The sequence below is a fragment of the Lathamus discolor genome, chromosome 6 (genome assembly GCF_037157495.1).
Source record: "Lathamus discolor isolate bLatDis1 chromosome 6, bLatDis1.hap1, whole genome shotgun sequence".
Lineage (NCBI taxonomy): Eukaryota > Metazoa > Chordata > Aves > Psittaciformes > Psittacidae > Lathamus > Lathamus discolor.
Genome location: NC_088889.1, coordinates 83094517 through 83110977, shown reverse-complemented (window position 1 = coordinate 83110977; position 16461 = coordinate 83094517). Strand labels below are relative to the sequence as shown.

Here is a 16461-nt window from a genome sequence, read left to right as displayed (position 1 = left end):
CATTCAATGCTCATTTAAGGTGTAAACTGGAAATGGAACAGGACCACACAATTTCATGGTATTTTGTCTATACTGTTTCCCTGCCCAGTGTGTTTTTAAAAAAAATGGAGTTTATTTCCCCCCCAGAAATGACCGCATGAAGGAGACGTGGTAGGTCATACAGACTGTTAACAACACGGCTGCTACCTGATGGGGAAGGTTTTCTGCTGTTACAGGACTGCATGGACCTGGCAGACGGGCAGAGTGTGAGTCCCCGAACCAGCCTTGGACCTGCGGCGCACCTGGTGATGCCCTCTTCCAAGATGTTTTATTGTGTCAAAGCATTGCCTGTCCATGGTTATAAATAAATCAAAGCACAAGACGGGTTAAACCCCACCATTACAGGCTGTGCCAAGCCTGCACAAGGCAGTGCTCCCCTGCAGCCCTGGCACCCTCTCTGCCTGAGCCGGGGTGTCCAACTGCCGCAGCTTCCCGTGTTAACACAGCGCTTGCTTCCAGCTTCTAACCTTGTCTTGTGCTCGGTGGGCTGCCAGCCTTGCACAGCAGGCAAGGGGCATGTTCCTGAGTCACCCCAAGGTGGAGGTGTGCCCCGAGCCCCCTCTCTGCTCTGCGCCTGGCCGCTGATGCCCACCAGCATCCCTGCGGGAAGGCAGCCAGCTGGTTAGTGCTCAAGTGGGCACACATAATCGTGTCTCAGGAAGCAACTGGGGGTCGATCAGGGGTTTCCTTGCTCGCTTGCAGCGTGTGACAAAGGCTCCCTGGGAGGAGGCGTGCACCCCATGAGGCAGGCTGGAGAGAAGGTCTGGGCGCAGGTCCCTCGCGGTGGGATGCGATGAGCGCGGCCGGGATGCGGCAGCGCTGGTGGGAGGTGTGTGTCGCCGGGAGAGCCGCTGTTCTGGGGGAGGGAGCAGCACAGCGCCTATATCCAGCTCCGCGCCGGCAGCCTCCGTGGCACAGCTCGGAGGTCCCGGACAGAGTGGTGACCCCTGCAGCCGGCTGCCTGCGGGGCTTGGCAGCGCTGTCCTCCCTACTGGCCATGGGCACCGGGTGGGACGTGTGCGCGCTCCTCTCCGCGGCGTTGTTCACTGCCCAGGCTTTCCCTCAGACCAACATAAAGATCAGCCAAGGTGAGTGCAAAGCACTGATCGCGGCTGGGGGTGAAGGTAACCTTAACCGCGATGCCTTTGGCTGGGGAAGGAGGGTGCGTACTCCCTGCAGGGTCGGCAGCTGGCTTCCCGCTTTCTCGGACTGCTCCACAGACCTCTGATTTGCCCTGAAATCGACTTTCCTCTTCACTGTGGGAACATAACAAGAGCAGCCCCAGCCTCTCCCTCCCAAGTTATAGAAGTTGTCTCTGGGCTGGCATTGTTTCTGTTTGCAAGAAGCTGCGCTTTTGCCTTCAGCAGCATGTGCTCACGTAGCACGGTGCTGTGGACCTTCAGCTGTCCCCGTCGCGTGTGGATGGCTGGGGTAGAAATAACTGCAGGGAGGCACATGTGTGAGCGGTGCAGTCACAGCCCATCAGGACAGGCTGGGGCATCCACTGTGGCTCCCCGTTTATTTACCCACACTTACTGCATGTGAAAAGTGGACACAAATACAGTGTTCCTCTCGTTTCCCTCTTAGTTTCCTGAGCTGTTGGTGACTGATAGCCACTGCTGTGCGTCACTGAAGTTTCTTGCAAACTTTTTCACGGGGCTGGTGCAAGTGAGAGTCCCTGCTCTCAGTTTATTCACACCCTGCTTAGATTTATATGGGAATGTGAGCAGAAAGGGACTCCCGGAATGTCGTTCGGTGACTGTGAGAAAAAGGATCGATACAAGCCCGGCTTTCCTGCCAGACACCTAATCCGTGGGAGCTCGGCCAAAACTAATTAAGGAGGAAAAAACCCTGCAAGATAACCCCTATCTATTAGTGCCAGCTGCAGGAGGGCTGCTGTGGTGTCTGCTGTAGCCTCACAATGCCAAACGTACCTGGCAGAAGTTTGGAAGCTGTAAAACCAGCTTGGTTTCATTACAGGATTCTAAAAAGCAAAGCCCTCTGTGCGAAGGATGTCACTTCCAATGTGCTTCAACTGGTGTTTAATATTTCACTGGGAAATTTGTAACATGTGCCTAAAGAAACTTCAGAGTGTGAAATATTGCCCAGTTATTAAATGAGCTTCACGTCCATCAGTGGATACCGTCCCCTGCAGCTCCGTATGTCCCCCCAGGCACACACAGGCCAAAACCCCATCCCTGATCTGCTTGTTCTGAAGGTGTATGTTAAGCATGAGACTTTGTCATCTCTTAATGAAAGACAAATACTGCAAGTAACATGAAGGTGGGACTTTTTGTCTGTGATAACTATAGTGTCAGGGCTTAAGGATGTGCTTCTAAAAGCCATGGGTGACCTGAGGTGTCCCAGTGTCACACAATAGTGCTGTCTTAGCCCCTGCTACATGCTCCTGCCCATCAAACCCCTGTTTTATTCTTTATTCTTAAGGTTTATTCAATAAAGAGGGTGTGGGCTGGTTGTTGTGTCAAGGCTGTGGTGGGATGGAGGTCTGGCTCAGCTGGCACTCGAAACCCCCTAGCTGAAGCTGTCTCGAGGGGGTCTTGGGCCTCCCCTGTTGTCTCACCCATCTGCTATAATCACCCTGTGCCCCAGCAGTGCCAACATGGGGTAAAAGCCATGCTGCTGGCCTTCCCCATGGTCCTGTGTTGGTTAAGGGTAATTCAGTGTTAGTGAGCACCAGGATGCTCGTCCTGGACCCCAGCTCTGACCGTCAGCTGGGGAGCGCTCCCCATCCCACACTCTTGGCATCACCAGCAGAGGGGCTCTGCAGGCAGCTCTGCCCTGGAAAAGACCCAGACCTCCTCACAATGGGGATCTCCTCAGCACCTCTCCATTGGCATGGGTTTCAGACAAGCCTCTTGAGTGTTGATGGACACCCTCCAAGCCCAGCCGCTTGCCAAGAGCTGAAGAGGTTCACTTGCTTTTTTCAGGTCAGATGGCAGCGTTAGCTTATGCATGTGCCAAGGGAGGGTGTCTCAAGACCATGTGTTTCAGTGAGGTGTCTCTTAATGTCTCTAAACTTTGTGGTAAGTCATCAGCTGTTGATGAAACAGAGCTCTTCAATGCTCTGCAGCAAGAGGACCATCTGCTGCCAGCGCTGATCTGGTCTGCTGTGCTGTCCAAAACCCTTTGATGGAGCTGCAACCCCCCAGGAGTCTTCTTCGCATGGGCATCTCTTGCCAACCTCGTCCTAGCCCCAGGCTTTGTATCTCAAACCTGCAGATCACTGGAGCTGAGGCACCATTGCACCTTGGGATGAAGCTGCTCAGGAAAAAGCCTGCTCTTCGCTAGCTGCATTGGTGGCAGTCACACACAGTTGGTATTTTATCTTTTCCAGTATCATCCTGGAGTGAAAACAACTTATGATACCAGCTGGGATATTCACAATGAATTATCTCCAACTGGAAAGTGGCCACTTGGGGATGTGAAACTTTCCGGCAAAGCAGTGCCAGCTTCTGCAAGAGGTTCACAAGTGATTTTCCTGGTGGTTCTGCAGTGGGTCTCAGCTAGTAAAGAAATGAGGAGGCTTCAGTTTCGTTGGCACTGACACAAACCCGGAGAGCACGAAACTCCTTCTGGCCCAAAATTCTCATTTTCCAGCTTTTCTGAGTTAGTAACGGCTTCCTGATACGAATCTTCTCCTCAGCCGGGTCAGGACACCTGTTTTGTGTGTGCTGTATTAAAACATGGCCCTGACATTAAAACTGCTGTACTGTAAATAAGCAAAAGAAGGAAGACCCCGGATAAAGCAGCACCCCCAATTGTTCCTGCCTGTAAAACTGGGAGCAATAGTTCTCCAAAGAGACAGCCAAAGCCTCTGATCCTGACCTAAGAGGAAAGATGCTAATTAAATGCTGACCTCCTGTATTTTCCTTTTTGGTATATTTAACCTTAAATTCCTTCAGGCACCTTTGGTTCACTGAAGCTCATCAAATTAATGCTACCTAATGGGAAGCAGTATGGAATAACAAAGAAGGACTGTCTCCGTCTCTGACTCAGTTTCAGCTGCTCTGAACAGAAGGAAGGTGATGTTCCTGGGCCATGGGAGTGCTGATGGAAGTGGCTTGGAGCCAGGGCATCAGGACTCCCACTGCAATTAGCATCTGGGAGCGAAGGGCCCCATTTGCTGGGATGCTGCTGGGTTAAGCCCTGTGAATTTTGCCACCAGACTGCTAGAGGTGAAGAGTTCCTCGAGGAGCTGCAGCCTCTGTAATAAATCCCTGTTGCTGGGGGAGATGGTGGTGCCTGTCTGCCACAGACACCCGGGATGCCTTTGGCAGGAGGGAGCAGCAACATGGAGTCACCAGGAGCTGAGACCAGATCCCAGTCCTGTCCTGAATAGGGAGGACATGCTTCATCTGTGATTTGGTGGTAAAGCTACAGCCTCATCCCATGGGTCTGACCCTGTTCTTTGCTCTGCTTTGCTTTTGGTGGGGACAGGGGTACCTAGCCAGTTTCACAGAGGGAGGAGGGCTTGGCTCCCGGGGAATCACATCAGCCCTCAGTGTTCCTGGTACTACTGCTGCAGTAGAATAATTTCTATTTCCTAGGGCTGTTCTAAGGGTTTTCCAAATGCAAAGAGGTCCACGTACGAATCAGACAGCTGAATCCTGCATTGCCATTGGGCTAGCTGCAGGTTAACCACCCTTCCCTAAAGCTATTCTGCTCTCCCAGCCTGGTGTGCCTTATCTTTTGTCTTCTGCAGCCCATGAGGATGGGAGAGCCCCTCAAGCCCTCACTGCTCTTGGTGGGTTTGTTGCCATGGGGTGCAGAGCTGCTGCCAGATACAGATCCTCAGTAGGGGGTGGCAAGGGATGCTGAGGTGGGGTGATAGCCCCACGGGGCTCTGCAGTCAGCTTGGCCTCTGCCCCTTGCTCAGGAGGTTAAAAAAGGCTCTTTGCATCTGTGTTTGTTGCCTGGGGACTGCGTGTGACAGGAGGGACCCAGGGGCTGCCTGGAGGCTGTCTGTGAAATGCTCAGAGATCCCCATGTGGAAAGAGCTCATGAAATACGGAATTATCACCCAGAGCTGTCAGCACTAGCGCAGGGAAGGGTTCAGCTCTGGGAACGCTCCCACCGCTGCTTTGAATTCACCTCATGCTGATGCTGCCCGCACTGCTCCCACATCCCATGCTGCCGCTGGCAGGGTTTTGCTCTCCGGACCCTCAGGGAAAGCCATTCCCCAGCCCCGAGGTCCGGTAGCACCACCCTGATCTCTCCGGGCTTGAGCCTGTTACCTGCTTGGATAATTTCATGGCATCTGACATCTGCCGTCACCCCCTGCTCCCCCGGCCCTGCCTGCCTCGCTCCAGCAGCAGCACTGACCCTGGACCAGGACCCCATGGGGATGCAGGAACTAGCTGGGGGAGATGGCAGTTCCCCAAGGCTCAAACACCGACAGCTGAGAGCGTTAGGTCACTGTGACACGAGATTTGGGGGTTAGTGCTGGGCGGTGTGCTGTGTGGGTGCTGCGTCCTCCCTGCTCGACGGGGGGAGCATGACTTGGGGAGCTCAGAGAGATGTGTTAACACCACTGCAGTGTTTACACAGCGGCAACTGCAAAGGCTCCAGAAATGTGTCCTGCCCCTGAATGGCCTCTTTTTGGGTGACTTCCCCGCTGTGCTGAGAGGTGGTGAGGGAGGAGGCACTTATCTGATGGTGGGAGGCAGATAGGCTGGCACCGCTCCCGGCGGCATGCTCTCACCCAGCTATTTATGGGGCTGAGACTGAACACGTGCGTGCGTGCACGGCTGTGTCTGGGCCCAGGGACACAGGGGATGGTGAAGGGGTTGCTCAAGGGAGGAGGTGCAAGGGGGCCTTGCAGGAGGGCAGATTGCAGCCATAACCCTACAGCCTCTGGCTATCGGCTCCCATCCCAGCACCGTGGCTCTGGTAGTGCCTGGTAGAGGTGACAGGAGCCCTTATCTTGGTTTCCCCAGCAGCAAATATCAGTGTCTTTATTTCAAGCACTCTCTGTCTAAACTGATGTCAAACTGGCTTGAAGTGTTCATCCTGATTTAGGCAGATGCTAAAACTGAGAAATCCATTTTACAGAACGTGGGTTGGCTTTGGCAAGCTTCTGCATGGCTTCTGCAACAGTTGGTTTCTTCATGCATGTGTTTGGTGTTGTTTGCCCTGGGTGAGGGGGAGCCAGGCTGGGAATCGCTGCCTTCGTTGCCTGCTTGGCTGCCCGGTCATGCTGCTTCACCATCAGCTGCTGGATGTCCTCTGCTCTGCCCCCAGCCATGCCGGAGCCTGTCCATGCCTACTCCTGCCCGCTCTTCTGGACAGAGTACGAGGGCCATTGCTACCGGTACTTCCCCGTCAACAAGACCTGGGCTGAAGCTGACCTCTATTGTGCCGAGTTCTCCATTGGCATCAGATCAGCCAAGCTGACCTCCATCCACAGGTGAGGGGTGCAGAAACGTGTCATCCCACCCTGGCACAGCCAGGGGAAGAAGGAAAATAGGGACAAAGCCCCACACCCACAGCACATCCTCTGGGCCATCTGCAGGGTCAGGTCCCAGCCTCAGCATCCCTCTGCAGCAGCGACTGGGTCAACTCTCATGCACTGGGCACACTAAGGCAATGTAAAAAATGCCTTTTCCTGGCCTGGCAGGAAAACTGATGTATTATTCCCCAAATTTCCCCAAACCTGTAGGTTTTTACCCTTGAAAAAGGAAAGAAATACAACATGATTATACAGGCTGTTCCCTCTATTCCCTCTCCTCCAGCTCTTCCCCACACTACACACCTCTTGCACAGACCCAGGAAAGCAATCAGCAGCAATTAGACGAGGGGAACCCATTTGGCCATGCCACAGGGTGAATGCTTAGGGACATGACTGACCATTTGCCTGACACACTCCCTCAGTGGCTCTGCATTGCTCTGTTTTCCAGCTGGGAAGAAAACGTCTTTGTGTATGACCTGGTGAACAGCCGTGTGCCGGGAATCCCCACGGACATCTGGACAGGACTCAATGACCTGAGGCAGGTGAGAGCCCCCTGCAGCCATGTGGGAAATGGCTTTGAGATTTCACTGCCCCGTGCTTTCCCCTGGGAAAGCCACTTGGTTTTATTCTTTGTTCCTTATAGCCCAATCGATCAGGTGGTGGCGTAGGGTCTGTTGTGCAGCACATGGGGGAAAGTTGTAATTTCATTCCGTCTGGTCTACTTTTGAATGAAAAGTTACTAGAACTAATAGATTGATAATTAGTGATTATTCACATCATATTTTATGAACAGATTAATGGAAGGAGTATTGTATTGCTGGTCCAAGAAGAGCAAATGAACTGAAAACATCTCCAGTGTCGAACATCACCAAGTTTCATTGCTTTCTCGTGATACCCTGTAGCTTTTCAAAGCTGACATGTTGGAAATATATGGTCTAATATGCACCAAGTTAAAATTGAGACCATCAGGAGAACAGTCCCGTGCCAGCAAACGTTTTGTAGATACTGGGACAGCAATGGAAAAGGAAAAATGCAAGGAACACAGGATTGGGGGCGGGGGGTGTGTGTGTTAAAAAATAAATGTGTTCAATTTCTGGGCTTCCCCTGGTGAGACACGGTGAATGCTGGGGCTTTCCAGCGTAAGTTTTCAGTTGTAAAATGCAGACAATCTGCTTGGCCTTTGCTGAGTGGTAGCAGTCTCTTTCCATGGGGAATGGGTGCACATGGGAGTGGGACCCCCACTCTGCAAGCGCGGCTCTGCAGTCACGGCCTTTCTCTGCTCACGCTGTGCCAGGAGGGTCACTTCGAGTGGACGGACGGCTCCTCCTACGACTACCACTACTGGGATGGCAGTCAGCCCGACGACGGGATCCACTCCATCCCGGAGGAGGAGGACTGTGTGCAGATCTGGTACCGGCACAGCAGTGGTGAGTGGTGCTGAGGTGCCCAGTATTGAGGGCACCTTGAGTCTCATTTGCATGTCAGTACATTAAACCCACTGCGGCTCATCTATTCTGCAGAGCTTGCTGGTAGGTGAGGATTTGCACTTTAATTTTTTATTATTTTCTCTTTTCTTTGCAGAGAAGGGATGTGTTTTCTCTCTCACCATGTACACACACACACATACTTGCTTTCCCTCTACTTAGAGCCCAGCTCCTCCTCCCGCAGCAGTAGCAATGGGGAGGGGAGCATCATCCACTTGGAAGGATTACCAAATTTAGCCAAAGGTCATGTTTTCCTATTTCTCCTCCCACACAGGAGGCCCATGGAAACACCCATTCCTTTGCCAGCTTTTCCCTCCCTCACTCAGGCCAGGGGCATTACAGTGTGCAAAAATCTCTGCTTGTGCAAAAATCCCACTTCCCACTCACTGCCAGGGAGACCAGTCAGGTGTATTCAGACCCCCTGCACATATGTAAATGCCTGGTCCATGGACACCCTGCTGATGTTTCATAGGGTACAGAGCTGTGTTTGCAGCTGCCTCCGCACTACCACGTTTGTGCCTGGGTCAGGCATCTCTGCCAGCATCCCCAGGACAGGGATGGGAGCAGTGCAAATGGAAGCACATGCAGGAAAAGCCTCCCACAGTGGCAGATCGGGAGCAATGCACGATGGCCCATGGATACCCTCATGCCTTTTCTGAGCTAACACCTTTTTTCTTTTGTGGAGTAGCACTGCGCTCCTGGAATGACAACGACTGCGGCAGAGCCTTCCCTTTCGTCTGCAAGATCCCCTCACTGGCCCTGGACTGAGGCTGCTGGTGCTGCCCAAGCTCCCCTCATTTTGCATCACCTCTCCAGTGGCAGGGAAGAACAGCCAGGATGTGGCACAGGTGGTGAGAGCGTGGAGCTGCTCAGCATCCCCAGCCAGACCCCGGCTGCAATATCCCTCCTGGAGTGCTGTGGGGATGAACCTGGTGCTCACCCTCCCCATGGGCAAGCAGTGATGGGAGCTGTGTTAAACAGCAAAGGAGCCCCCCCAAGCCTGAGCCTGGCTTTGGGTTTCAGATCAACTATTGCAGCGTATTAGAGGAAACCCATGATTTTACCAATGCACCAAACCGTTAGCACCAAAGAGTAGCCATGTGTAGGAAATCATTCTGCCAGTTCACCTGTGAAGAGTGGAGGAAAAGTGTTATTTTCTGTTAAGTTATACAAAATACCTCTCCTGTGTGTTATTTTTCTCTCCACTAAAATAAATAGCAAACAGCAGGTGGAGGCTCCTCCAGCTTTGTAGTGCTCGAGTAACAGCGACTGCCTGGGATATGGAGTCTTGTGCCAAAGGACCCGGTTTCGCTCTGGTCTGCTCTGTATTAAAAAGGTGTGTTGGGGGAATCAAATGCCTGAGTTTGTTTCATTGACTCTGCTGGTTCTGGGGGACCTGGGCAGCCTGGGCAGGACCCTGTCCTCCACCTGGCCCCATCAACCAGACAGCATCACCACGTGGAGCCACTCAGCACCCCACACCTTCACAACATCCTGCCTGCAGCAGGTGACCTGGCTGCTTTGAGCCGTCCAAAGGACAAGGCAGGTGGGTGAAGGCTGATGAGCACCAGCTGAGGGCCAGCCTGCCCCACAGACCTTCCCTGAGCGGGGAGAGCTCACAGCTTTTGATGTGACCCTGTTCCCTAGTGAGATGACAGTCGTTCCCACAGTCATTGCTGATGTCCTGGTCCATGCTGGCATCACAGAGGTGCTTTTATCTTCCAGGAATATCATGTCTGGGGAGATGTGCGTGGTTGTGCTGGTGGCCCTGGCGTGCCTTGTCTGAGTTACTTAGCAGGGAGGTGGGACCCTGTCCTTACATATGGGTGAATTTGCAGGGCTTGGGTGCAAGCGGGGCTGCGATGGTGCCAGGGCACAAGGGAAGGACAGTGCAGGTGAGACAAAAACATGCTTCTCCTTCAGGGGATGTGGGTGCAAGGGCACTGCTGGACCCAGTCAAGCACAATAAATCCGGTGCTCCCTGCAGAGCCCCTCTGGTGTGACCTCTGCTCCCACACAGCCCCGTGGCATCCAGGTGGTTTTGCAAGAAGCTCTGTGCAGAGGAGGCTGCCTCCCCCTCTGGCCCCTGCCTTCTCTTGAGAGCGATGTGTCCCTTCTGTCCCTGCTCCGGGAAAGCCCCAGGTCTCACAGCACCAGAGCAGCCAGGACAAACCTGGGCTGCCTCATCTCAGCCACTGCCTGCAAAGATGAGCAAAGGCACCCTCGTAAACTTGTCTGGTCTGCCATGATGTCACCACCTTAGACACATAGGATTCCAAATCTAAGATTTTCCAGAGCAATGACACTGGATGCAATGAGGTAAATAACTGAGGCTCTGCTAGGAGCTTGTGACTGCTTCCTCAGTGCCTCCTCAGCACAGCTTCCAGCTAAAATACGCTTCCACTCAGAGAGAAACGGCACAACTTGGTGGGCATAACAGTGGTGTTGTAAGTGGAATGTGTGTGCTGGAGCAGGTTTCTAAAAGAAGGAAATACTGTCACTTCTGATTATGTATTTTTCTATATATAAAAGGATAATACCTAGAAATAAAACTGTATTACTTTTAATGGTTTTTATATATATATATATGCACACTTTCCATATATTTATATGGAAAGTGAGCAATTTGCATAGTTTTCAGTCCTAGGCAGGAGACAGCATTGAATGTGTTTTCTTTGAGACTTTTGCTTCATCTGAAGACAATAAATTACGTGTGGATGATAACAGTATGTAAAGAAACCAGCTGTAAAAAAAGAAGTGTTCTTATTTCTGACCAGCTAACAAAATATGATGTGTAGGATCTGATCTGTGGCAGAAAAAGGGCTTAAGCAGACATCTTGGTCACTGCTCAAGAGATTACCCAAGGATGGGTCCTGTGCCTGCTGCTGGCATGAGAACAAGAGGGTTGGGCATGGGACATGTGTCTGATTGACTCCTGGTTCTGAGTGCTGGAGCTGAAGTGTGGTTGAGTCTCTGTTGTGAAGATCAGCCTCATGACAGAGACCAGAGACAGAAACCCCACAGAATCCCCCTGGGGCTCAGCCATGTCCGGAGCCCATCACCTGGACAGGCAAGATTAGGGTGCTGATTCCAGGCTCTACCCTAGGCTGCCTCTCCCCAGTTTCTTTTCCCTGTTCCTCCTGTTTTCCCTGTTCCGAAGAGCCGGGAGTTCGGCACAGCTGGGGCTCATTGTGCCTCGAGCCAAAACCTCTTCTTTTTTCCCTCCAAGTGGTGTGAGATGTTTCAAAAGAAAGGTTAAAACCTTCCCTTGGGAAAGTGTTTGAAGACCTGGGCCCTACTGGGGCTAAAAATATTGCTAATGGGGAAACCTATGAAAGCTGTCAGCTCCAATTAACATCTTCATTTCCAGGTAAAAAGTACTGAATATGCGTGACCTGAAAGTCAGGACCAAAGTTAATAGGGGCTTTGTTTTGTACCCCAACTCAGCTTTCTTCCCTGACTGCAGGGTCCTTACTTAAAAAACAACCCTCTGTCCTTGATAGTGTCTTCTGTTTCACAGGAATCAAATAAAACCCAGAAAACAACAGGAGTTTTCACCTCCTTAATGAACTTCCAGTGGATCTGGTGAGGTCAGTGCTTGCTGGAGTACAGAACGTGCCCTTTCCCTCAGCATGGATGGTCCCAGACTTTGGGTGGCCAGGATGAGCCTCTGGCTCTTCAGGCTGGACTTAACTTTATTTTTCTGTGCTGTGTGTCCCATCACAGAATCACAGAATCACAGAATCCCAAGGGTTGGAAGGGACCTAAAAAGATCATCTAGCCCAACCCCCCTGCAAGACCAGGGTAACCTACAGTACATCACACAGGAACATAACCCCTGACTCCCCTGTTATCCCAAATCTCTCCATCCTGACTTGCCATATGGTGCAGACAGTGGGAAACCTGGCAGCGGCAGGGCTCTCCCACAGCTCTCCTGCGCATCACTTGCAAGTGACTGGTACCTGAGGGCTCTTTTATATCATGGTTCTTTGGGAGCTGAACATCTTCCTTTGTGGCGCATGAAAGTTGGGGTAAGGGTGGGGAGTGTGTGATGCAGCCTGGGAGTGAACAGAAGCAATTGCCTATTGGTGACAAACCCCTTTACCCTCCTATACCCCATTCCTAGGTCTATAGAGACAATATTACCCCAGCGCTTGCAGAGAGAGAGTGGCCTTGGCATGGCAGGCAGGAGAGATGGGCCTGCCTGCACCATTTTCCCTCTGATTCCTTTTTTCCCCTTTATTCCCAGAAATATGCTGCTGATGTCCAGGGATGGGAGCTGCAAAGAGGAGCGCTGCCCTGGTGCTGCTCTGCCCTGGTGCAGGCAGCCTGGTGATGGTTTTCCTGCCCAGTTTCTAATCTCGACAGCTCAGACAGCTGGGCTGGGCTGAATGGTCCTTCCCTCTGTTTATTCGGTATGGTTTTTAACCCTGAAATTTGGCGGGAGGCTAAGGCCTGCACAGCTGAACTGTGAGCTTTTCTTAGTGCATCCTCTTCCCCCTTCCCTGGTTTCCCATGGTTTTAATTGCCTGAGTAACGGCGAAGCTCCTGCCCCAGGGCAAGGATGCTGCAGAGCGTTTCCCGTTGACAAGAGAACAAAAATATCTCAGGGCCAAAAAAAGGCTTCCAGCAGCTCAGTGAGAAAATTACGGGCATTGACTGGCTATGGCAGTGCAGTTCATCACCAAATAGAACCCTGAAACACAAAAATGTGTGATGAATGATGTTACCTACTTGTGTGATGGGGTTAGCATTGAAACCCGCAGCTTCAGTGCATGCCAAATGTGTGTGGCAGGGCACAGAGAAGGCAGGCAGGATTTGGACCTGTGTTGTGCGGGTCCCAACAGGTGTTGGCTTAACCAAGATGTTCCTTCTGTCCTGCGGGAGGGTCTTCCCATCCCACCTCACACCAGCTGCTCCCTGATGCTGCCTGGGAATGAGCGAGATGGTGGGAGCCAGCAGGGACAAACCTGCTGGGAAATGCATCTCCTGGGCACGGCTGAGCTCAGCCACCCCTCAGCTGGGCAGGGGGCTCAGCTGAGACGGCTGTCAAGAGAAGAGCCAGAGGTGTGATGGAAGGTGGGCTCATAAAGAGCGCAAGCTGCTGGGGTGTGATGGCACCTCCATTAATGACAAAGGCTCAGCGAAACTTTAAGCAGCACCAGTTCCCCCCAGAGAGGGGACTGGGGGACCCCAGGACGGGGCTGGCTCAAACAGGAGCTGCCTCATGCCAGCACCAGGGCTCATTTTGCCTCCTTATCAGCATCTCTAAAGTCTCCCCTTCTTTTGTAGCCAAGGATTTCCAGGATTCCTGCTAAAACTGGCCATGGGTCAGCAGCCTTGTCCCCCTTTCTGGTGCAGGTCTCCGTGGCACAGCTACCTAAAAAGGATGGTAAAGTTTTTTATTAACTGCTTTTGCTCTTCAGGGACTTGGTAACGTGGCTGGAAACTCTCATTCCTGGGTGCAAACTGACAGAGACACTGCTGATCAGAAGTAAGGCGCAGATCTAACAACAGCACAATTCGTGCTGTGGTTCCTGCTCATAAAACTGGTCAGCCTGGAAGGCCCCAGAGCCAAAGTGCAGGAGATGTGAGAAAGAAATGCATCCCAACTGGCACCACGGGTGTGAATCCCCTGGAGCCAGTGACTGTGAAGCTTCTTTGGGCAGACTGCTGAAAGAGCTTACTCCTCAGCTATACCTGGTGGCTGTCCCAGAATGAGGTCCCTGGTGCTGCGGTCCTGGTGCGTTGGCAAAGTGTAGCTGAATTGGGTGACGTGTAAAACTGTGCAGTCCGGCTCCTGCGGTTACCATGGCAACGGGGTATTTGCTCATTTTCATTTCTTAAAAATTATGCTGGGCTGTTGATTGCATCATTTGTGGAGCGCTTTGCCAGCAGGCCGATAGATCGCTGTCTGTCAGGGCTGTACCGCAGTCAGTGGTGATGTTAAGTTCCCATTAGGAATTTTGCTGGAGTGTGGTGTGTGTTGTAACTGCATCCCTCCTGCAGAAACCCAGCATAACCCCTAGCCTAGAAAGCGTGTGCTGGCTTTGCTCATCCCCTCTGACAGCCATTCGTACTCATGGAGTTGCTTGGGATAACACAACACCTGAGTGACTTGCAGGGGGAGACCTTGCTAAGGATGGGACAGGGGAAGGCTTGCAGGAGAAGCTTTCTTCTTGCACCTCTGTAGCAAGAGGACTTGAGTGAAATATCCTCCTTTGGATGTGCATGGAAACCTGCCACGAGGTAGGAAGGAGAGGAGGTTTAACTAACTCAGAGCTAGTGCGAGGAATCACCAATCTCCTTGTGTGACAGGGGGATGAGGTGGGAGCTGCGTGGCTGGAGGAGCAGCACCCACCGGCTGTAATGGGAAGACTGTGGTCCTGCTTCTGGGGGAATAACCACCATCCTCCACTTCCAGAGTGTGTGGAGACTTTGAGGTTCGGGAAAATGCAAGCTTAGATCAAATGCTTCCTGATTTGTTGTATTGCAAAGATAGTGCTTGCTGCACATCACTGGGAAAGGCTGGTGCTGTGGGGCTGGCTTGAATTTCCAGAGGTGACTGTAGAACAGCTTAGGGAAAGCTTCTTTCTTTTTATGAATGCTGAAGACAAAATTAATTTGATTTGGATGCTGTTCAGGCTCAATGGCCATGGGTTCCTGAAAGTCAATTGACCCACAATCCAGTAGCAGTTTAAGAGCTCGTTGTCAAGTATTTGCTTTATGGCAAAACTGCACTTGCCACTAACTCCTCTTTTATCTCATCGATATAATCAAATTAGGAGGCAGGACATTGTGGCGGGTCTGTAGACAGAAGCTGTTTGTGCAATTTGTCTGCGTGAGGACATAGGACCTTTGTGGGCTCCCAGTCTGCTCAGCAGTGCTGGCAACAATGTTCATGTGGAGCACATGGGCTGCTGGACCTCATGCTCTCCATCATGGCCAGCCTCCTCCATCCTCCCACCACCAGCCATGGGTTGCACCCAGCAGACACCAAACATGAATGTCACAGGCAGAGAGAGGGGAAGGAAATGCCAGGAGTGAGGGTTAGAGCAATTAAATGTGGTATTTCATCAGTGTGGAGGGCAAGTACCCACAGGAAAGGGCCGTGGCTGTTATTAATCTCCAAACCATCACATGAAGTCATGGTCCCAAATAAATGCTAAATGCAAATGATGAATGTATTAATCTAGTATGGATAGTTACCCTGGATTTAGCTGGGTTGTGAAAGTGATTAGTATTTGGTAATAGCAAGATGAGTAACATCTCTTACGAAATTTTAAATGCCAGCTTTGTAACCTGCCTTTTTTCTGCATTGATTCCACCAAGTGATCTGCTGTAGCTGCCTGGGGGGCTGCTTGTAGCTTTGCACAGGATCCCTCCGATCCCCCATGCATACCTGGCCCGACTGGGATTTCAGTGTTATCTATCACCCTTTGTCCCACAACCACACAGGTAACACAGAGCAGCTCCCACTCTGCGGGCATGCTACTGAAAATCCTTGCTTGGATTTGACATTTTTCGGTGTATTCTGCATCTACAGCAAATTCATCCTTCATTGCACCTTATCCTGAGCCCCTGGGTGCTGCCTGCTGCATCTTACTGGCAGCAATTGCCATTGGGTTCCCACAGCATCCTGGTGCTGCTAGGTTTGGTGCCTTCAACCCTGGGATCCCCAGGATGTGACTTTTGGGGAAGGACTGGTGAGTCTGTAGCTTTGGGTGGAGCGGGTGAGGTGATGGTGAAGAGTGCTTGCAGTTTGTTCCACTCCTGCTTTTAGCATACAACCTCACAAGGCACAAAGTGCCTGTAGGGGTGGGGTTTTAAAACCGCCAGTTTTAGACTGCTCATATCATCTGGCAGCTACAGCAATTGCATCCTTTCCTGTATTGCTTTCTCCATTTTTCTGGTTTAAACTGAGCAGACCCAAAAAAAGCCACTGTTTTGTTCCGGCGGCTCAGTGCAGTGAATGACCCATTTTTCTTCCCGATGAGTCACGGATCCTCCTTTGAAAGATCTCATTATTAATATGCCATTTGGGGGATATGTCTGAATTTTCCAGCATTGTCAGCAGCCTTGTCTGTGCTCACTAAGGGAACCTACACAATTAACGGCATGTGCCAAATGGCTGCACCCTAATGCAAAGGATTTAGTATCTATGTATTTTTAGAGGATATATTGCTTCTCTTGTGGTCATTTTTGGGTACAACATTCTTAACGCTTTTTCCTTATTTGAAATTTGTTGCAATTCTTCTCACACACAGGGTAAGGGGATCCCTCCCCAGATGGTTTGTCTCACAAAAGAGAAACGGAAGAGGACAAGGGAGCTATTTTAGGATGTGCAGAATGGTCACGGAGTAGGGCTGCAGCTCAGGGAGAGAGCAACCATCACTCCTCCACTGGGCTGCCAGGGCAGCACATCCCAAAGCCCTGCTCTTTGTTTTAACACAGACCTTGTTGGAGAAA

At 51.6% G+C, this 16461-nt stretch overlaps 1 protein-coding gene across 1 annotated transcript; it reads left to right on the top strand.

The window, feature by feature from the left end:
* Nucleotides 1–712: 712 nt before the first annotated feature.
* Nucleotides 713–9347, top strand: CLEC19A (C-type lectin domain containing 19A). Its single transcript, XM_065684232.1, has 5 exons — nt 713–1127; nt 6301–6466; nt 6957–7050; nt 7803–7935; nt 8681–9347. Exons 1-5 carry the CDS (start codon nt 833–835, stop codon nt 8758–8760), a joined length of 768 nt encoding a protein of 255 aa, XP_065540304.1. The 5' UTR covers nt 713–832; the 3' UTR covers nt 8761–9347.
* Nucleotides 9348–16461: the final 7114 nt, after the last annotated feature.